The sequence below is a fragment of the Scyliorhinus canicula genome, chromosome 1, assembly GCF_902713615.1.
Source record: "Scyliorhinus canicula chromosome 1, sScyCan1.1, whole genome shotgun sequence".
NCBI lineage: Eukaryota > Metazoa > Chordata > Chondrichthyes > Carcharhiniformes > Scyliorhinidae > Scyliorhinus > Scyliorhinus canicula.
Window position 1 is genome coordinate 296,527,972 of NC_052146.1, and position 22,772 is coordinate 296,550,743.

The 22,772-nt window shown below is 47.6% G+C and overlaps 1 protein-coding gene across 5 annotated transcripts in view; it reads right to left on the minus strand.

Annotated features, from left to right (window-relative positions):
• fam120b (family with sequence similarity 120B) overlaps positions 1-22,772 on the minus strand; it is a 68,215-nt gene that overhangs the window by 32,630 nt on the left and 12,813 nt on the right. For 4 of the 5 annotated variants that reach the window (XM_038815789.1, XM_038815799.1, XM_038815780.1 and 1 more), the window contains exons 2-6: positions 21,222-22,278; positions 16,874-17,051; positions 8,670-8,783; positions 6,068-6,243; positions 4,231-4,323 (exon numbers count right to left, since the gene is read on the minus strand). In XM_038815789.1, the coding sequence (XP_038671717.1) occupies positions 4,231-4,323; positions 6,068-6,243; positions 8,670-8,783; positions 16,874-17,051; positions 21,222-22,235 (1,575 nt within the window). In that variant the 5' untranslated portion in view covers positions 22,236-22,278. The remainder of the gene's footprint in view (positions 1-4,230; positions 4,324-6,067; positions 6,244-8,669; positions 8,784-16,873; positions 17,052-21,221; positions 22,279-22,772) is intronic. The other variant, XM_038815816.1, reaches the window with a different exon arrangement.

Sequence of the window (22,772 nt, forward strand, 5' to 3'; positions counted from 1 at the left end):
ACAACAGGCACACACAACTGCTAGATTTGGATGTTGCACACAAGTTTTGTTAACTGGTCTTGACTATCTGAGGTTTCTCGGAGCAGCTTGTGATATTCAGAGCCATCTAGTTTGAAACGAGTAAGATTCTTTTAGATATTAGTGTACCCAGGATGAAGCAGGTCAACAATCCCACATGAAGCAGCTCTTACATTTTCAAAATTCCTGTAACGGCACTTTACCTAATGATTAGCAATGACAGCTGAAGCTTAGCTTATTGACTCAAACGCTGTTAACCACAAAAGCATTTAGAAAGTGTGCTGAATAACTGCCCAGTGACTGATTCGCAAAGTATCCACTCATTCTGCAGCACTCCTGTGTCAGACTAGTATTCTGTTTGCAGTCTCAAAGATGTGTAGCCCCAATGGGTGGCACGATGGCACTGCTGCCTAACAGAGCCAAGGACCCGGGTTCGATTACAATCTTGGGTGATTGTGGGGAGTTTGCTCGTTCTCCCCGTGTCTGCGTGGGTTTCCTCCGGGCTCTCTGGTTTCATCCCACAGTCCAAAGATGTGCAGGTTAGGTGAATTGGCCATGCTAAATTGCCCCTAGTGTCCAACGGTTAGATAGGGTTAGAGGGTTACGGGAATAGGATGGGTGAGTGGGCCGAGGTGGGATTCTTCTTTGGCGGATCGGTGCGAACTTAATGGACCGAATGGTCTCCTTCTGCACTGTAGGGATTCTATGAATTCCACATCGAGCTCCGCCAAACCGGTGGGGCAAGTACAAGCCCTGTTGTGCAGCCAGTCCACATTATATAGAGCAGAAAGTGGTCATTCAGCCCATCATGCCTCTTTGAAAGGGCTATTCAGTTAGTTTCATTACCGTACTCATGCTATTTATCCTCCGCACGAGTCTGCAGACAACATGGGAGTCTTGTTCGCCAAGTGGATACAATCTCACTGTCATCCTGGCTCTGTGGCTGCAATTCAGAGGTCGGAGGTCCAGCACAATGGAGACATGATGCCATGCACGTCTGCAATGAGCAGACACCGAGCGCTATGCTAACATTTTGAGAAAGGCACTCGCCTCTCCAGTCCCAATTCTCTAATTAAATCCATATCCGTTTGAAGAGGCTGCACTTTATGATCACAGAAAAAGGGTACACGAATCTGGACGGGTCTAGCAGCATTACATCTAGGTGCTGTAACTATGGGGGATGAGAGGAGGAAGATTCCACTCAATGCAGAACAATGAGTATGTGGTGGGGCATGTCCTTTACTTGGTCTCTGAATGTGGCCTACATGAGCAAGGCTGCATCTAATGCCCAATCCCACAAAAACAACTTTAACCTAACCATACACATCTCTGGACACGAAGGGGCGATTTATCTCGGCCAATCCACCTAACCCGCACATCTTTGGACTCTGGGAGGAAACTGGAGCACCTGGAGGAAACCCACAAGACAACGGAGAATATGCAAACTTCACACAGTCATTTTCTCCCATACTTCCTCATTTAATTCCAAAAAATTTCCATCTACGCCCTTTTCCCTCGTGCGCTCATTTAGCTTCCCCTGAATTTCGACTCAGCTACCGCTTCTTGTGCGAACGAGTTCCACATTCTCACCACTCTCTGGGTAAAGAACTTCCTTCCGAATTCCTTACTGGATTTCTTGGTGACTATCGCAGATTGATGGTCTTTAGTTTTGCTGTTCCCCATAAGAGGGAAAATTTTCTCTGCACCCAAAAGGAACCATTCTGTTTGTCCTCTCCGAATGGTTAATAATAATTGTTAATAGTGTCACAAGTAGGCTTACATTAACACTGAAATCCCCTAGTCGGGTGGCACGATGGCGCAGTGGTTAGCACTGCTGCCTACAACGCTGAGGACCTGGGTTCGATCCCGGCTCTGGGTCACTGTCTGTGTGGAGTTTGCACATTAGCCCCATGTCTGAGTGGGTTTCACCCCCACAACCCAAAGACGTGCAGGTTAGGTGGATTGGCCACTCTAAATTGCCCCATAATTGGAAAAAAAATAATTGGGTACTCTAAATTTATGTTTTTTAAAAAGAAAATCCCCTCGACACCACATTTCAGCGCCTGTTCGGGAACACTGGGGGAGAATTCAGAATGTCCAAATCACGTAACAGCACGTCTTTCGGGAGAACCTTGCAGTATCACCCATATAAATATTTCCTGTGCTCGAGCCAGTGCTTCTCTATTCTTTTTATTCATGGTTATTGGAATTGTACACAGTACAACACACAGGTGTGGTCTAACCAAAGTTCTGTAGAGGTTTAAGCAACTTCCCTACTTTTCAATTCTATCCTTCTAGAAATACACCCTAGGGCGGCATTTTCCAGCTCTGCCCGCCGGCAGGCTCATCCTGCCCCGCTGACGGTGAGCCCCGCTGCCGGGCTCCCCTGGAGGTTCAAAAGATGGGGAACCCCTTTGACAGCGGCAGGACTGGAACATCCCTCTGCCAGCCAATGCTGCCACAAAACGCACCCACGTCTTCTGCCAGGTTTTTTTGAATGGCCTTTTTATATTTTTTTTTATTTAGAGTGCCCAATTTTTCTTTCCAATTTGCGCATCTTTGGGTTGTGGGGGCGAAACCCACTCAAACACGGGGAGAATGTGCAAACTCCACACGGACAGTGACCGTGAGTCGGGATCGAACCTGGGACCTTGGCACCGTGAGCAGCAATGCTAACCACAGCGCCACTGTGCTGCCTGAATGGCCTTTGAGTGGTTTATTTGTACTCCCAACTTCATTTGCTTCTCTACCCCATTTAAATTCTTATTCTTTTATCAAACTTAGCGTGGAAGCTTGGCCAATGAGTAGACAGTCCTTCAAAGACGAATCTTAGTAGCCATCCCGTCTTGCTGTGATGATGGGCTGTAATGTGACAAGCTGAGTGAGTTGACATGGACATGACGCAGGTTCAGTGGATTGTAACCATTTGGGAAAACCTGCAAACCTGATCTGAAATCATTCTCTCCCTGGGCCAATGTCTGTCCTCCATCATGACCTGTGCTGCTGATAAGCAATAAGATGCCATGCTCTTCAACATGACTACAGGATGTTATCTAATCCAATCATTTGCAGGAGGGGATCCAAATGTATGGAGGTAGGGAAGATCAAATGAGTGTTGCCTTAACTTCACTAGGAGGAAATGAACCCGGCAATGAATTCCCCAGTTAATGATAGGAGGTGTTAACAATATTTTTTCCAATTAAAGGCCAAATTAGCGTGGCCAATCCACGTAACCTGCACATCTTTGGGTTGTGGGGGCGAAACCCACGCAGACACGGGGAGAATGTGCAAACTTCACATGGACAGTGACCTAGGGCCGAGATTTGAACCCGGGTCCTCAGCGCCGCAGTCCCAGTGCTAACCACAGCGCCACGTGCCGCCCCTTGTTAACAGTATTCATCCTGTACTTCCTATTGAATGCAGCTGCACTGGTTAGCACTGCTGCCTCACAGCGTCAGCACCTGGGTTCAGTTCCGGCCTTGGGTGACAGCGTGGAGTTTGCACGTTCTCCCCGTGTCTGCGTGCGTTTCCACCGGGTGCTCACTGCAGGTTCCTCTCACAATCCAAAGATGGGCAGGTGAGGTGGATTGGCCATGTTAAATTGCCCCTCAGTGTCAAGGGATGTGCAAGTTAGGTTATGGGTATAGACCTGGGTCGAGTGCTTTTTTGGAGGGTCTGTGCAGACTCTATGGGCCGAATCGCCTCCTTCTGTACTGTAAGGATTCTATGAACAGCTTTGCATGCTATCAGTATTGGTAACGCATTTATACTGTCCCTTTGTTGGAAGGCACTATTTGCTGTGTCAAAGATAACTTTATAACAACGGCCATGTCTAATTGCCGTTTTGGTTTGATAGGAAGTTTTCTTTTGCTATTGGAATATTAAATGGTAGATATAGAATAAATAAATAAATAGGGCTGGTTTAGCACTCTGGGCTAAATCGCTGGCTTTTAAAGCAGACCAATGCAGGCCAGCAGCACGGTTCAATTTCCATACCAGCATCCCTGAACAGACGCTGGAATGTGGCGACGAGGGGCTTTTCACAGTAACTTCATTGAAGCCTACTCGTGACAATAAGCGATTTTCATTTCATTTCAAATATATGTGCTTGGTGATGGCACAGTCACCGGGCTCCCTGCTGTGCCCTAAGACCCAGGAAATGTGTATTGAAGGTTATCAGGGTCAAGTAGATGAGGAGAGTAAATCACTTACCTGTATCTGAGCGAGATGGTCAGTTGGCTTGTCCCGGATACAGACAGCCTGAGCTAAATATGCATCCAGGTCCTCCTGACAGATCTGGCTTGCCTAAAACAAACAATGAAAGACCTTTTGAACATCGGGTTCCGATCCTACTCCAGGGTTTGAGCACAGGAATCAAGGCTGGCACCCTAGTGTGGTTCCGAGGAAGTGGTGCACTGTCAGATGCCAATTTCAGGTGAGATATAACACAGAGGCTCCATTTACCTGCTTCCGTGGATGTAAAAGATCCCGCAGCGCTATTTTGAGCAAACTATCCCTGGTGGAGTGGCTAAAATTTATCCCTCACCAGACAAAAATGGGAGGACGAACTGGGGACAGAGGTAGGGTGGGGACTCTGGAGCGAAGCACTGAGCAGGGTGAACTCCCCCTCCTCCTGCACAAGGCACAGCCTAATGCAGCTCAAAGTGGTGCACAGAGCGCACCTGACCAGAACCCGAATGAGCAGGTTCTTCCCAGAGGTGGAGGACAAATGTGGGCGGTGCCAGAGGGGCCTGGCCAACCACACCCACGTTTTGGGCTTGTCCCAAGCTTGCTGGGTTCTGGACAGCCTTCTCCGAGGCAATGTCCAAGGTTGTGGGGGTGAGGGTGAAGCCATGCCCAATAGTGGCAATCTTCGGGGTATCAGAGCAGCTAGAGTTACACATGGGGAAGGGGGTTAATGCCCTTGCTTTCGCTTCCCTAATCGCACGCCGGAGAATCCTGCTCGGCTGGGTGATCGGATTCACGCCGCCCCCCCGGGGATTCTCCGACCCGGCGGGGGGTCGGAGAATCCTGCCCCTTGTGTTCTAAGGAGGGGATGATGTGACTGATTTTGCTCTTGGTCAATAGCACTGTAGGTAACAGATGAGGAACATATCAGCCATGATTGAATGGCGGAATAGACTCGATGGGCAGAATGGCCTAATTCTGTTCCTAAAGCTTCTGAACTTATTTAGTGATTCTCAGTTCATATTTAATTGACTGAAATTCCATCAAATAAACCTTCATGTTTTATATACTGCTGCCTTAAGCCAAGGATCCAACGAGTGGCGATCTCCCAGCAAATAGTTCAAAATCTTTTATTTTTCCTTTACTGTGCAGTCTGTCTCTCTCCGCTTAAATTTACTTCTAGTTTCTTGTTTTGTGGCAGCGCTGAACCTCAATACGGCTACATTTATTGTAAAGCTTTTGGGAGGGCTTTCATCTTGGTCAAGCATAAATACGCCTTTCCTCAAAGAATGTCCTCCTTCTCACTAACTGATCAAGAGCCATTTTACTGCTCCCACCTTGTACTCAAAAGGCGTCTTCATCCCTTCATGTATCGTCTCACTCGCCCTCCCTCACTCTCACACTCTGTCTCTCTCACTCCCCCCCCTTCCTGCTGATCTGACTCTTCCCTTTTAGTCCCACTCTTTCCCTCTCTGCCAAGTTTAACTCTTCCCCCATCCGGGCAGCACAGTGGTGCAGTGGTTAGCACTGCTGCCTCACGGCGCCGAGGTCCCAGGTTCGATCCCGGCTCTGGGTCACTGTCTGTGTGGAGTTTGCACATTCTCCCCGTGTTTGCGTGGGTCTCACCCCCACAACCCAAATATGTGCAGGTTAGGTGGATTGGCCACGCTAAATTGCCCCTTAATTGAAAAAAATGAATTGAGTACTTTAAAATTTAAAAAAAACTCTTCCCCCATCCGATTCGGCTGCTGCATTTTTATTTTTTGTTACTGGGCTGTGGGATTCGCACTGACGTTTAGGAACTCGTTTTCTGTCCACCACATCATTAAGGCCACAAAAAGGAGCAAACATATCTCCCTACCTGCAGCGTGACATAGATCAGCAAGCAGCAAAGAGCGACAGCAGTGGGAGGCTCGAGAGGAAGTAACTCCTCAGCAAAGTCTTGTAGGCCAAAACATGCAAGAAATGTGCAGTAACGTAACTTCTGAACCTCTACCCCTTCTGTCAGCCACAAGGTTTGCAGATCTGGTGTTCCTCCTGCAAATAAAATATTTGGCTTCGAAGTTTAAGACATACTTTAATCGAGCACCATCACAGTGCAACTAGATAACTTTTAGGGAGCAGTCAAAGTCGTGCCTTGCAAATGATGATTCCCCTCGCTTTAAATTAAGGAATGGCACAAAAGTGCAGATGGGAGCTGCCCTGATATAGTCCGAACAGAAGTCTCTGCCAATTGCTGCTGCTGTGTGCCAAATTAACTGGCCACAGCCCGATTAGTAGTAGGGCCACTACAATTAGTCTCAGTGCCCCTGTCGTAGAGAAGGAAAAAAATCATTCAGGGTTCCTGCTATCCTCTGAGGCCCGGTCGGAGACTGCACACGTGCAGACGTCTGCTTGTGAACTCCCCCACTGCCAAACGGAGCAGAATTTTCCTAGCTTACAGAGGTCAGTGATGAGGGCAGCATCTCCAAAAGCTCTTTTTATTTGATAATTAGAGAACATACTCACTAGGAGCATTCAGATGAAAACAGTGTGCCGGAAATACACAGCAGGTCTGTCAGCATCTGTAAACTGAAAAGGCGGGTTAACGTTCAGCAATGGGACCCCTGGGATCCGACCATGGATCTCAGCCCAGAAAGGTTAGCTTTTTATTAAAACCCCACTCTCCTTTCAGAAGCTGTCAGGACCTGCAGCTTATTTCCAGTATTATCTGCTTTCAAAGCTGCAATTGTTTTCTCTTTCATCTCAATTACCAGGTTTCCTTTCCAGAAGCTGAGGAGAAGTTACAGTGCATGGATTATAATTAATACTGTTGGAAATGCTGAAAATAAGATGATTTATTATTTGCTCACAGGGGCTCACAAAAATCCCCACCCAATGCCATTTTCCGCCCAATCCCACGAGGTGTGCATCGGCTTAAGGAATACTACCAGTGCTGGAAAACTGAACATTTCTCCAGATTCTGCAGTCAAGCATTCCCATCAGGTTTAGCACAGCTAGGGGCAGCACGGTGGCGCAGTGGTTAGCAGTGCTGCCTCACAGCGTTGAGGTCCCAGGTGCCAGGGTCCCAGGTTTGATCCCAGCCCTGGGTCACTGTCCGTGTGGACTTTGCACATTCTCCCCGGGTTTGCCCCCACAGCCAAAAGATGTGTAGGGTAGTTGGACTGGCCACGCAAAATTGCCCCTCAATTGGAAATAATGAACTAATTTTGAAAAAAGGTTTGGCACAGCTAGATATGTCTGTTAAAGGGGGAGAATTTTCCACACATGTTTCCCGATGGCAGGTCCTGGCTGAAAATGGGATTTCCCATGGAATCTAACCCCTGCTGGTTTGGGGATTCGCCGTTGATGGGACCGCTCGATCCCGCTGGCGCGAGCAGCTGGAAAATCCCCCCCTAATATTGCAGTCATGTCACAATGAAGGGCATGCTCTTGTCATGAGCTTGGTGAAAGGTTAGGGCATTATTCTTAAGTATATATAACTACTGGTGGGCAGCACGGTGGCTTAGTGGTTAGCATTGCTGCCTCACGGTGCCAAGGTCCCAAGTTTGATCCCGGCTCTGGATCACTGTCCGTGTGGAGTTTGCACATTCTCCCTGTGTCTGCGTGGGTTTTGCCCCCATAACCCAAAAATGTGCAGGGTAGTTGAATTGGCCCTTAATTGGAAGGGAAAAAATGAATTGGGTATTCTAAATGTATTTTTAAAAAATCTTTTTAAAAAGTATATATAAGATCTGGTTTCCACCTGTAAGGGAGGCGGGGTGTGAGGAAAAGGGAGTCTCTACCTGTGTTCCCTGGCTTTTGTGTAAAGACTGGCTCCAGATTCCTCGATTACTCAGTGAATGAGCATTAATTTATAAGAGTGTCAACTATCCCTCAACCAATGCCACTAAAGCTTAACTGATTAACGCATTGATTTCATTGTAGTTTGTGGGATCTTAGTGTGTGGGCAGCACTGTAGCAGAGTGGTTAGCACAGTAGCTGCAGAGCTCCAGGGTCCCAGGTTCGATTCCCCACTGGGTCACTGTCTGTGCGGAGTCTGCATGTTCTCCCCGTGTCTGCGTGGGTTTCCTCCGGGTGCTCCGGTTTCCTCCCACAGTCCAAAGATGTGTAGGTTAGGTGGATTGGCCATATTAAATTGCCCTTCAGTTAGGTGCGGTTGCTGGTTTACGGGGATACAGTGGAGGTGAGGGCTTAAGTGGGGTGCTCGTTCCAAGAGCCGGTGCAGACCCGATGGGCCAAATGGCCTCCTTCTGCACTGTAAATCCTATGAATCTATGAATTCTATGAACATCAGCCACTGCGTTGCCCCACATTCCAACAAGGTCTGCAGTCCAAAGAACTTTGTTGATTGTGAAATGTGCTGGGCTGTCCTGAGGACACTAAAGGTGCTACACCAATGCAAGCCGTTACTACTTGTTTGCCTAAATTATTGAAACGCATAAAGATAATGAGGGCAGTACCTGGTAGCTCTGGTAGTAAAGCTGGCACAAGATCTGGCTGCTGGAGCCTGTTACCCGGATACACAAACCACTCTTTCACGGTGGGGCAAGATTTGGCAGCTCCTAGTTGGCCATCTAGATGCAAGAAATTCAAGAATTATTGATTGTCACAGGATGTCCTCTCTTAGTTGACTTGAACACATCTTCGTAATATTTTACAATGTGGAAGGAAATCATCCAGCCTGGCATGCCTGTGCCAACTCTCTGAAAGAGTGAGCCAAATAACCCATGTGTGCTGGGACCACAGGAGGTTGAATGAAGTTCAACTCAAGTGAGTTAATCATAGCCGGTGGTCGTCCTGCCCTTCGGGTCTGTCCTAGTTCTTTGAAAGAGCTATCCAATTAGCCACTGTCCCTTTCCTTCCCCTTTGCCCTGGAGATTTTAACGCCTATGTCATTAATCAGAAACTGCATGAGAAAGATTATTCTTGAAGCTTCTTTGATGCTCAACTAGTTAGAGCAGTGAGTCAAATAGGCCAGGGAGAGAGGAAGATAGGCCAGGAATGCTCCACCTACTGATTACCATCCAACAACCCATTATGGATTAGAACAAGAGTAAATAGGGCCGTCCAGGGCTGGGAAGCATGCCAATCACCACATTGACAAGAAAATGGAGGATACCCGATGACCACTGAGCCATACTTGACCAGTGGCCTCAGATTCGTTTTTAAATTTAGTGTACCCAATTATTTTTTCCAATTAAGGGCCAATATAGCATGGTCAATCCACCTACCCTGCACATCTTTTGGGTTGTGGGGGCGAAACCCATGCAGACACGGGGAGAATGTGCAAACTCCCCAGGACCGGGATTCGAACCCGGGTCCTCAGCGCCGTAGGCAACAATGCTAACCACTGTGCCACCGTGCTGCCCCTAGTGGCCTCAGATGAGGAGGAAGACAAAGAAGAGGAGGGAGGAATGAAACATTTCAGGAAAATATAAATACTTTTCAACATTAAGTTTTTCTAGTGCTTCAGGAATAGTACTTTCGCAGAATGGTTTCTCAGTGTGATTTTGGGCACGATTGGCAGGATGTTTTTTGACGGCTGTGTCAAAAATTAGCCCCCCATGAGCTCCTCGCCATTGCTGTCTGTTTCGCCAGACTCGTGGCTCAGTGTCTTTTTATACAATAATCTTTATTGTCACAAGTAGGCTTACATTAACATTGCAATGACGTTACTGTGAAAAGCCCCTAGTCGCCACACTCCGGCGCCTGTTCGGGTACACAGAGGGAGAATTCAGAATGTCCAACTCACCTAATAGGCACGTCTTTCGGGACTTGCCGCTAACAAGGGGACTCCCCCAGCACTCACTCCCAGTCAACACATAATCATGGCAGCGCGCGGACCTGCGATGCCGAACTGGCCAGGCTTCTCAACGCTGTGGGTGCGAGACGGTACATCCTGTTCCCCGAGGGGGTTGGAGGACCAGCAGCAGGGTCACCAATTCCGCATGGGAGGGAGTGGCTGTCAGTGCGGGCAGCATGACCGGGAGGACCGTCATCCAATGTCAGAAGAAGACCAACGAACTCCACCGAGCTGGAACAGTAAGTTATCACCTCTCTCCTGGCATCAGTTTGGCCTGCCACCCCTCAAATTCCCAACACCCCTCCCCACAAATGACTGGCTGACACCTTGCACCCACCCCACATCTGATCTTCATGCTTGTTCCTCAGAACCCCCTGGAACCCACCAGTACGACCCCTTCTTGTCCGGTGCGGTACCCACACATTGACCTATCCAGTGTGTGGCTCACAATGCCCTCTCTTTGTCCTCCATCTGATGAGGCTGGACCATCCAGAGTTGTTCCCTTCTGCTCCACCCAAGAGACCACCTCGGAGGAAAGCTCTGAGGATTCGACCATGAACTCGTCACATATATCATTCCCACTTCCACCAGCTCAGAGACACACGCCTCGGCGGGTGACATTAGTGGACAGTCTTCTGGGGCACAATCTGGTGAGCCCCACACAGTTGCTGATGAATATCAGGTGGAGGCAGGAACATCCAAGGCAGTCAGCAGTCGGAGGTCTGCTGGATCCCAGGACTCAGCTGAATCCCAGTCAGATGCCGAGCCTCTGGACAAGATTATCCTGGAGCTGATGCAGATGATGGGACAGAACCATGAGATTCAAGAGGGGATGTTAGCAACATTCCAGCGTCTGCGTAGCCGATTGGAGGAGTCCCAAAGGCTACAGATGCTGAAGTTGACGTCAGCAATGCCTGCCACTGAGGCCAACACTGCTGGAGTGGAGACCGCAGTGGAAAGCCTGGAGCACGACATCCACGTCTTGAGTGTTGGTACCCAAGGCATGGCTCAGTCTGTGACAACCATGGCTGACAGCCTCAACATCATGCCCCATGCTGAGGGACATGTCCCAGACGCACGTGATCAGTGTTGAGGCAATGCAGAGCATGGCCCAGTCACTGAGAACAATCAATAAGGATATTGACACCATGGTGCAGATAATGGAGAGCCGCCAGGACTGGCAGAGCCTGATAACTCAGAGGCCTCTGTAATACACTCCAGCTGCCCCTCTGTCCCATAGAGACCCCCAGTGCCCTAAGGGCACCGTCAGGGAAGAGAAAGCATAGAAACATAGAAAATAGGAAGAGGAGTCCATTCGGCCCTTTGAGTCCGCTCCACAATTCATTATGATCATGGCTGATCGTCCAACTCCATAACCTCATTCCACTTTTCCCCCATATCCTTTGATCCCCTTCACCCTAAATGCTACAACTAGCTGCTTCTTGAAAACATAAATGTTTTGGCTTCAACTACTTCCTGTGGTAACGGGTTCCACAGGCCGCCTATTCTCTGGGTGAAGAAATTTCTCCTCATCTCTGTCCTAAATGGTCTACCCCGTATCCTCAGACTCTGACCCCTGGTTCTGGCCACACCCACATCAGGAATATCCTTCTTGCATCTACCCTATCTAGACCTGTTAGAATTTTAAAGGTTTCTATGAGATTTCCCCCCTCATTCTTCTCAACTCCAGCGAATACAATCCTAACCCATTCAATCTCTCCCCATATGTCAGTCCCACCATTCCAGGAATCAGTCGAATAAACCTTCACTGCACTCCCTCTGGAGCAAGACATTCTTCCTCAGATAAGGAGACCAAAACTGCACACAATATTCCAGCAGTGGCCTCACCAAGGCCTTGTATAATTGCAGCAAGACATCCCTGCTCCTGTACTTGAATGTTCTCGCTATGATGACCAAGATACCATTTGCCTCCTTTACCGCCTACTATACCTGTATGCTTACCTTCAGTAACTGGTGTACGAGGACACCCAGGTCTCATTGCACATTCCCCTCTCCTAATTTATGGCCATTCAGATAATAGTCTGCTGTCTGGTTTTTACTACCAAAGTGGATAACCTCGCAATTCTCCAAATTATACTGCAACCCAGGGCTTGCCACCAAGGAGTATGTTCCCAATCCCCTCCTCCAGCACATCTCAGGGCAGAAGGCAGAGCAGGGTGTCATGGCGACGCCACTGAAACTGCCAAGTCGCTGAGGCCACCCGGCTCCAGGCCCTCCAGAGGACATCCGCCAAGGGACAACAATGCATACCACATGGAGCGGAAAACAGCAGGCGGCCTCCACCACTGATATGCATCCTGGGCACACATCTAGATCAGACCACGAAAGATCAAGCAGCGAGATCACTGAGTGATCATAGGGGTGGGGGCACCATCTGTAGCCAGGGGGAATGGAAATGTCAAATGTGCGCAATTAAAACACCGGATACAGATGAAGCCTCTGTCACGTTAATATTCACAGAGGGCCTGCCTGCAGCCCCAACCCCCCCCCCCCCCCCCCCCCCCCCCCCCCCCCCGGGCACTGTGGTAAACAACAGCAAACAGTCTCGATGCAGACCCCGTTCAACAGAAAGACAGGAGTCAGACTTTACCAAAAATTGAGGGGCACCAGAGTTAACCTCACAGTGAGTGATCATCACTCTTCTGCCTTTTGTAATGACCCGCAGACAGTCCCAACACAGGCCCATCACCCTGAGGGGATGTTACAAACACCCTTGGAGGGTGGATCAAGAAAGTCGGAGGGGGTGGAATGGAGGATGGAAAAAGGGAAATAGGTGGAAAGGAGGGGAGAGTGGAGGGGTGGAGGGATTCAGGGAGAATGAAGGAAGGAGGGATTGGAGGGGAGTGGAGGGATTGGGAAGGGAGGGGGAGCTGACGGACAAAGCCTCATCCTATGAGAATTGGGTGAGCTGAGGGCCTCACTGGTCCTCTGGGAATGTCGGACCGTTGCCGACATCTGTCCTCCATCCTCTGGCTCCTCCTGCGGGTCCTTGGCAGACTTGTCCTCCATCTCCTACTGGTCCGCCTGCTCCTCCTCCTCAGATGAGACCTCATGTCCCTCCTCCTCCAGCACAGCAGACCACCTCCAAGCGGGAGGCCATTGGGGGCGTGTGTATGTTTATGTGTGTACATACTGCAGTGCACCATCAGATCAGCCCGATGTACTGCTCAATGACAGCATGCGTGGCAACATGGGCCCCTTACATCAGGTCTCCGCCTTGGTGTCTGGCAGCTGCAATGGTGTCATCAGTCAGGACCTCAGCAGGTACCCCACATGCCCCAAGAGCCAACCCGTCATTCTGAGGTGGTCCTCGAAGATGTAGGGGATCCCCGAGTGTCTCAGGATGAAGCGGCCATGCACGCTTCCTGGGAAGCGAGCACACACACGCATGATCCGAAGGTGAAGGTCACACACGAGTTGAAGATTCAGGGATGCAACCCCTTCCTGCACTCCCTGATGGTCCAGCTCGCGCAAAGCGACATGCGTGTCATCAATGAGGCACGGTGGCACAGTGGTTAGCACTGTTGCCTCACCGCGCCAGAGACCCGGGTTCAATTCTGGCCTTTTGATTGTCTGTGTGGAGTTTGCACGTTCTCCCTATGTCAGCTTGGCTTTCCTCCGGGTGCTTCAGTTTCCTCCCACAATCCAAAAAAGTGTGGTTAGGTGGATTGGCCATTCTAAATTGCCCCTTAGTGTCCAAAGATTAGATTAGGTTAGATTAAGATTTATTGTCACGTGTACTGAGGTACAGTGAAAAGTATTGTTCTGCATACAGTCCAAGCAGATTGCTCCATACATGAAAACATAAGACATATGATAAATACATGATGATATATAATCAAAATACATAAACATAGACAGTGGGTGATGTATACGGTAAATAGTGCTACAACTATAGAGATGATGCATAGAAGATCAGTCCAGTCCATACGATCAGGTTCAGACCCTAAGAGAGTCTTTCAGGAGTCTGGTAACAGTGTGGAAGCAGCTGTTTCTGAATCTATTGTGAGCATACCCTTGAGCTGCATACTGGAAAATGGAAATGGCTACTCATCTCCTCAGTTCCCCTCAGCAGCCATTGCGCCAGCTTCACGTTTGTAAAAAGGAGCACTAAACGGCGCTCACATGTTTTCTTGCTGGGGAGCCGGTTAATTCCAGAGAGGCCACTGCATTCGACTTCAATCTCGCAAATGAGATGGGAAAGAATAAAGAATGCAAATGAGGGTTAATGATATGCTTGCTAGATTTAGTATGATCCGAAACTTGCCACCGGGAGCGGACCGGTTAGATAGCAAAACTGATCCTCACCTGGCGCAAATCTCAATTTTGGTCTTTCCCGCTATTTACTCACCGCGCCTAGATCTGTGCCGGGCGAAACACAGTGGTTAAATTGCACCCGTTGCTCCTGGGTTGTATGACTCTGTGATTCTAAGAATGGCCACTTGGGTGAAGAAGCAGAGAATGCATACAGTCCGTGAAGTGTTTTTTTATTCATTCAAGGGTTGTGGCCTTTGGTCGCCTTTATTGCCCATCCCTAATTTATTACCCATCCCTAATTGTGCTTGAGAAGGTGGTAATTGAGCTGCCTTCTTGAACCATTGCAGTCCTTGAGGTGAAGGTACACCCACAGTGCTGTTAGGGAAGGGCTCTCAGGAGTTTGAGCCAGTGACAGTGAAGGAACGGCAATATATTTCCAAGTCAAGATGGTGAGCGATTTGGAGGGAAACTTACAAGATGGAGACGGTGGCATGGTGGTAATGTCATGTGACTAGTATTTCAGAGGCCCAGGCTAATGCTCTGGGGATATGGGATCAAATCCCACCATGGAAGTTTTAAAATGAATTTGTTTTTAAAAATCTGGAATTGAAAGTGTAACGTCGCAGGCAAGTGACCACCCAAAAGCAATGACTGTAAAAAAGTTTCAAATTATTTGCCTTATAATTTACAGCTCATACTCCCCGAAGGGTTTCCCACACCTGGGCTGGGGTACTTATGTCCCAGCAGTCCTAGGAGAGGAAGGGTAGCCCCACCCCATCATCTGGGAAAATCATACTCGGGTGAAGCCACAGGGGCTCTGAGGTTGCAGATCCCTGGGCCTCCTGTAGGGCTATAACAGAAAGCTAGGTGCAGTGATGAAACACTGTTGTAAAAACCCATCTAAGTTTGCAGATGATACAAAGGTCTGCAGAGGGACAGGTAGTATTCCAGAAGCAGGGGGGCTACAGAAGGACTTCGACAGGCTAGGAGAGTGGGCAATAAAGTGGCAGATGGAATACAATGTGGAAAAGTGTGAGGTTATGCACTTTGGAAGGAGGCATAGACTATTTTCTAAATGGGGAAATCCTTAGAAAATCAGAAGAACAAAGGGACTTGGGAGTCCTTGTTCAAGATTCTCTTACGGTTAACATGCAGGCTCAGTTGGCAGTTAGGAAGGCAAATGTAATGTTAGCATTCATGTCGAGAGGGCTAGAATGCAAGAGCAGGGATGTACTTCTGAGGCTATATAAGACTCTGGTCAGACCCCATTCGGAGTATTGTGAGCAGTTTTGGGCCCCGTATCTAAGGAAGGATGTGCTGGCCTTGAAAAAGGTCCAGAGGATGTTCACAAGAATGATCCCTGGTATGAGGAACGGTTGAGAACTTTGGGTCTGTACTCGTTGGAGTTTAGAAGGATGAGGGGGGATCCCTCGGGGCCTGGATATAATAGACATGGAGAGGATGTTTTAACCTGTAGAAAAAACTAGAACCAGAGGACACAACCTCAGACTAAAGTGAAGATCCTTTAAAACAGAGATGAGGAGGAATTTCTTCAGCCAGAGGGTGGTGAATCTGTGGAACTCTTTGCCGCAGAAGTCTGTGGAGGCCAAATTACTGAGTGTCTTTAAGACAGAGATAGTTCTTGATTAATAAGGGGTTATGGGGAGAAGGCAGGAGAATGGGGATGAGAAAAATATCAGCCATGATTGAATGGCATAGCAGACTCAATGGGCCGAGTGGCCTAACTCTGCTCATTTGTCTTATCTGGCTCCCATATCTTTTCGGGAAGGAAACCTGCCATCATTACCTGGCCAGGCCAACATCTGACTCCAGACACATTGCTCTCTGAAATGGCCTCTCAGTTCAAGGGCAGTTAGGGATGGGCAACAAATACTGAACTTGCCAATCTCGCACACATCCCATGAAAGAATACATTTTAAAAAATAGAGCAGGAAAAGTATGGGAAAACTGGAAAATAAATCAGAAAAATGCTATGCCGCAGTGACGTATCACACAGCGTCTTCACTATACAAACAGTTTGTGTACGGTTTTGTCGAAGAGCAGATCACAAAGACCTACGCAAACCTGGAAATTTTGTGCAAGGTAAGAAATTAGAAAAATGGAGCACCCGAGAAGCTTAACCCTCTTCTTCAAACCACTAAGTACACTATGGTTACTTGGAGTCTGAGCCTTTATTTCCGTGGTTTTCTTAGTGGTCTGTTTAAATGAGCAAGTGACATCAGGGGAAAAGGCATGCTGGGATTGTGTGAGAAAGGCAAACTAATTTCAGCTCCCCTGATGTCTCCAATGATAAAACTGACCCCATTTAATGACCAAATTCCCCAAAGAGCGGCACATTGAAGATTCATCCCACAGTTATTGACCTGAGGGTTCAAGTTGATGTGCATGCGCACAATAGCTCCACATCTTCGCACTGTCAGGCTAAGTCACTTCACTTGGTTCACTGAGGCTGTTATTTCTATCAGCAGTTATAAATACAAATAAGATCAAAAGCTCACTGCTCTACATGAAACAGCGTCATCAGCCCTTAGAACACTCAAAAGTATCGGCAGAAATCCTTACTTCGTTCAGTTAGAAGAATGCCATAAATGCACTGTCGAGCAGGTCGGTAAACGATGGCTTGCCCAGGAAGTTCCGTATCCAATTCGTCTTCCAGAGTGTTGCTGCAATCTACCTCCCTGGCATTCAGAACTTTGTAGACTGTGGAGCTTTCTGCTTTGATGTGCTTCTCCTTTGCAAACTTTTTAAATTAAAGAAAAAATCAAATCACAGATTTAATGAGACTACGATTAAGGAAATTGGCTTCGTTGGCAAGGCTGGCATTAATTGCCCTTTCCCTTGTTGCCCTTGAAGACTGCTTTCTTGAGCTGCTTCAGCCCAAAGGGTGAAGGTGTGCCCAAGGTGCTGTGAGGGAGGGTGTTCCAGAATTGTTGCCCAGTGACAGTGAAGGAAGGGTGATATATGCCCAGGTCAGACTGGTGTGTGAGTTGGGTGAAAGCGTCTCCATGAACCTGCTCCTTTTTACAAATCATTCCTACCTTCCTGCTTGTTCATCACAGCTATTCTCTTTCTGGAGTTAAGGTGAGGGATAAAGTAACTAATTTTCATTTATATAGTACTGACCAGCCAGACGTGCCGAGTGGATGATCCATCTCGGCCTCCTCCAGAGGTCCCCAATATCACAGATGTCAGACTTCATCCAATTCAATTCATCTCACGTGAAGGCCCTGGATACTGCAAAGATTATGCTCCCCCGACAGTACTGTGGCAATAGTCCTGAAGTCGTGCTCCAGAACTTGTAGCTTCCCAGCAAAGCTGTTTCAGTGTAGCTACAACGCTGGCATCTACCCAGCAATGTGGTATGTCCTGTATACAAGAAACAGGGAAAATCTATACCGGGCAGTTACTACCCCATCAGTCTGCTCTCGAACATAAATAAAGTGATGAAAGGAGTCATCAACAGTGCTATCAAGCGGCACTTACTCAGCAATAACCTGTTCATAGATGCCCAGTTTGGGTCCCACCAGGGTCACTGAGCTCCTGACCTCATTGTAGCCTTGATTCAAACATGGACAAAAGAGCTGAACTCAAGAGGCGAGGTGAGAGTGACTACCACTAACATCCAGGCTGCATTTGACCGAGTCTGGCATCAGGGAGCACTGGCAAAACTGGAGTCAATGGGAATCAGGGGGAAAACTCTCCGCTGGTTGGAGTCATACGTGGCACAAAGCAAGATGGTTTTGGTGGTTAGGGGTCAATCATCTCAGCTCCTGGACATCGCTGCAGGAGTTCCTCAGGGTAGTGTCCTAGGCTCAGTCATCTTCGGCTGTTTCATCAATAACCTTTCTTCCATCATAATGTCAGAAGTGGGGATGTTTGCGAATGACTGCACAATGTTCAGCAACATTCGTGCCTCCTCAAACATTGAAGCAGTCCATGTCCAAATGCAGTAAGACCTGCTTGGGTTGACAAGTGGCAAGTAACTTGCGTGCCTCACAAGTGCCAGACAATGACTATCTCCAATAAAAGAGGATCTAGCCATCGCCTCTTGACATTCAATGGCATTAACATCTCTGATTCCTCACTATCAACATCCTAGGGGCTTACCATTGACCAGAAACTGAACTGGACTGGCCGTATAAATACTGTTGCTACCAGAGCAGACCAAAGGCTAGGAGTCCTGCAGCAAGTAAAGGGTCCTGAGGCAGCACCTTCCAAACCATTACCATCTAGAAGGACAAGAGCCCAGATACCTGGGGACAGAACCACCTGGAGGTTCCCCTCCAAGTCACTCACCACCTTGACTTGAAAATATATCACAATTCCTTCACTGTCGTTGGGTCAAAATCCTGTAATTCCCTCCCTGACAGCACTGTGGGTGTACCTGCATTTCAGAGATCGCAGCGGTTTAAGAAGGCAGTTCACCACCACCTTCCGAAGAGCAACTAAGGATGGACAATATATGCTGGCCGAGCCAGCAACGCCCACATCCCGTTAATGAATAAATAAAATAAAAATAAGTTGTATCTCACACCTACCTCCATGGCTTCAGGATGTCCAAAGTACTTTACAGCCAATTACACCCTCTGCAAGGGTAGTTACTGTTGTATAAAGGAAAGAGAGCAGAACTAGATCTCACAACTACAGGAGCTGTTTTCAGTGATGTTGGTTGAGGGATGAAAAGTTAACCTAGGTGATGGCTCATGTCTCCAGATTTCAACCCATGGATTTCAACCCATGGATTTCAACCCATGGATTTCTGCCATAAAGATGCACATGTTAATAAATGCTAACTGAACTGTTATGATCAAGATCCACAATTCTTAGACTGAGCACCAACAACGCAATGAGACAAATGGATTCAGTGCACTTTATCACATTTTGTTTAACACTGATGAATAGGATTACAAGATCCCAACATGCAAACGCAATTCACTTCTAACTTGGGCAATTTAACAATAAAAATCAATTGACAAAATCATATTGGTCAACCACCTAAAACTGATACTGCCTCCTGAGGGTCACTGGTTACTAGTGGTCTACTTGAATAAACTATTCTATTTCAATCACCATGCTCCATTAAAACTATTCTTCCACCAAAGGCTCATTCCAAGCTTCATTTTTTTTTTGTAGAATTTACAGTGCAGGAGACCATTCGGCCCATCGAGTCTACACCGGCCCCTGCAAGAGCACCCTATTAAGCCCACACCTCCACCCTAACCCCGTAACCCAGCAACCCCTCCTAACGCTAGGACCACGGGGTAATTTAGCATGACCAATCCACCTAACTCGCACATCTTTCGACTGTGGGAGGAAACCGGAGCTCCCGGAGGAAACCCACGCAGTCACGGGGAGAACGTGCAGACTCCGCACAGACAGTGACCCAAGCCGGGAATCGAACCTGGAGCTGCGAAGCAACAGTGCTAACCACTGTGCTACCGTGCCGCCCAATACACAGAAGTAATTAACAGAAAACTTGATTAGGTGGCGGCTTTTCTGAGGTTTAACTTCAAATCTTGCCGGCTCGCCGCTGTCTACTAGATGTGAGGGTCATTGAACAGTTCCGGGTGGGTGTGGGTCCAGTAATTTGGCAATCTCACTCAGAGGCGTGGGAAAAAGCACACACAGTTGGGGTGCTCTTTTAAGTTTGATGTCGAGGCACATTGTTGAGGAAACTTGTTTGCTGTGCCTGATCTGGGAGTGCCAGCATTAAGCCCTTGCAGCTCACAGATACCATGAGTTATATATAGATCTACATCTCCACTCTGCCTGCCAATTTTCTCCCAGTGGAGGAAGCAATTCTGCATCAATGCAACATTACCACTTCCCACATTAACCATCCTCGTCAAACAGGCTTTTTGACCATAATTTTAAAATCCGTTAACAGGATGTGGGCAAAGCTTGCATATATTTCCCATCCCTAGCTGGGAAAGGTGGTGGGCTTTCTCTTTAACCCACTGCAGTTCCTTGCGATGCTTTTGTTCCCGTGATAGTGTCAAATAGGGAATTACTCGGGGACATTGGCCTAGTGACAACAGAAAAATGGTGATAAATGCCCAAGTTGAGGGTTGTGTGTAACTTTGATGGGAACCGGGAAGTTACCGAATTTCCACAATATTGCTACTCTTAATTTTCTCACTGGTAGAGATCATGGGGCAGGAACCACAATTGCAGTAATACTGGCGAGTTGCTGCAGTGTAACCCTCCATTTTTTAGATGTAATGTTAAACCAAGGCCCTGGCTACCCTCTCACGTCAATGTAAAAACTTTTACAGCACTAATTGAAGGGCATCAGGGAGGTTATCCCCGGCAAATATTTACCTCTCAACTAACATGACCAAAGCAGGTTATCCAAGTTATGGCGGTTTCTAGGAGCTTGCTGTGTGCAAATTGACTGCCACCGTTTCTACTTTACAACAGTGAATGCGCTTCAAAAGGGCTTCACTGGCCGTAAAGCAGTTTGGGACATGAAAGAGGCTATATAAATGCACGAGGACGGATACAATACAGAGTCCATTGTGCCAAAATGAAGCCAGTTTGCACTATGGTCCCTCAGCTCGTAAAAACAGGGTTGCAACTCATTTCAGCCAGGGCAGTCAGAACATTAACTTTGAGCTGGATATAATCCTGGGTCCCAAAGGTGAAATGGCTTGTACTAATTCATTACATCAAACTGTCTCCAACAAAACATCTCAAAATTAAGGTGCTGTTGGTTAAATATGTTCCATAGCTCTCTCAAGTCTTATCTCTCATCCTCAACTATGTCACAAAAGTGGTTTGCATTTAATAATAGTGACTATTTCCTAAACTTGCTACCCTAATTGCTTAGATGCTTCCAACCCACCAATGTTTTCCATCGAGTACATGTTACGAACCTTACTGAAATTTAGATGACGAGTTACATACACACCTGCAAAATACTTTGAAGTGGGCCCGTGGCATTTTCATGTTGGTCTGTCCCTGGAGGTGTTCCACTTTTTGGAAGCCAGGGTGAGTCCTGGCCAGACAGTAAGTAGAATCTCACACCCACCTCCAGTAAACTTTCACGTGAAGTGTGTTGTATGTTTCTCTCCACCTCTCTCAATCCGTCATGAGACCGGGAAATGCCGGAGATATAATGTGCCACTGCCGCGACTACCTCCTTCCTCTGCCTCGCTCTTGAGTCACTTGGTAAGTACCTAGCCAAGCACTGCTGCTTCAGTCCTTCCACTGCCTGTTCTGGCACCACATCATTGCTGAGAAGACATGCCAAAAGTGGCAGGTCCGTCTGCTGCAGGCAGAGGATGCGGCAAAGACTTTCTCGGGAGTACATGACAGTGGTCAGCTTGCCTAGTTGCAGCTTGTTCACTGAGAGATATGGCACAGTGTCATAAATGAGGTAATCTGTGTCCTGGCTCAGGATTGCCATACAACCATTTAACCTGGCATAGTTGGCGATTTCATAATCTGCCTCCTTCAGGGAGCTTATGGTATCCAAGCCCATGGACTTCAAGGCAAAGCGAGTGAATGTGGCCAGCCCAGAGGGAATGCAGAACATGTTTCTTCCTGGTTGGCATCCATTTGCCTTGATAAACTGAAAGATGTTTGCTATTTCTGTGTTGTTCCTTAGCCGCCGTTTGATCCACACATGCCTTTTCTTCTGTTCGATTACCCCATCAAAGAAAAACACCAACTTGATGTCAATGGCTGAAAAAGCATCCACAAAGGTGTTCAGGCTCCGCATGTACTCGCGCCATTGCCCGCCATGCACCCAAGCCTCTGGGGTGTACCAGGACCGCAGACATGCCATGGCATCCACCACCAATACAGGAGGAGATTCAGGATGGGAATGCTGGTGCTGCTTAGCCATCTCCTTCAAATTCACCCACATGCTTGCTTGTGGGCAGGCATGATCCACGAATCCCTGGAGACCCTTCACACCCATTGCCGCCGTCAGCTAATAAACCCTAAAAAATAACATCCGCAGTCTGGAGAGAAAGGAAGGAAAGTAACAAACCATCAAATGTAAGGAAAGAAAACTCACTTTCGTGCCACACACTTCAGATTCTAAGGTGTTTCCAAGCGAATGAATTGTATTCAAACCCTAGCCATTCTTGTTTTGTAGGTAAATGCTGTGGCCTGTGAGCACACAGCAAGCGTAAAATGAATGACCCAAATTTGCAGTGTTAACTGAGAGGTAAATGTTAATAGACGCAAAGAGAACCCCTACTTTTCTTTGAAAGAATTGTCATGGGATCTTTTTGTCAGGCAGAGGGAGGCCTCAGTTCAAGGTCTTAAAAGATTATTAGGGGTACAAACAGAATACTAACTTAAAATATAACTTTTGATAAAAACTAACATCTAAGTTTATGATATATTCTTCCTTTTAGGATAGTAAAGGAAAACTCTGAAAGAGAGCAGAGTTTGAAAAGATACCACAATAATGTGACAATGGGAAATTATGTCCAGTTAACTCACAGCA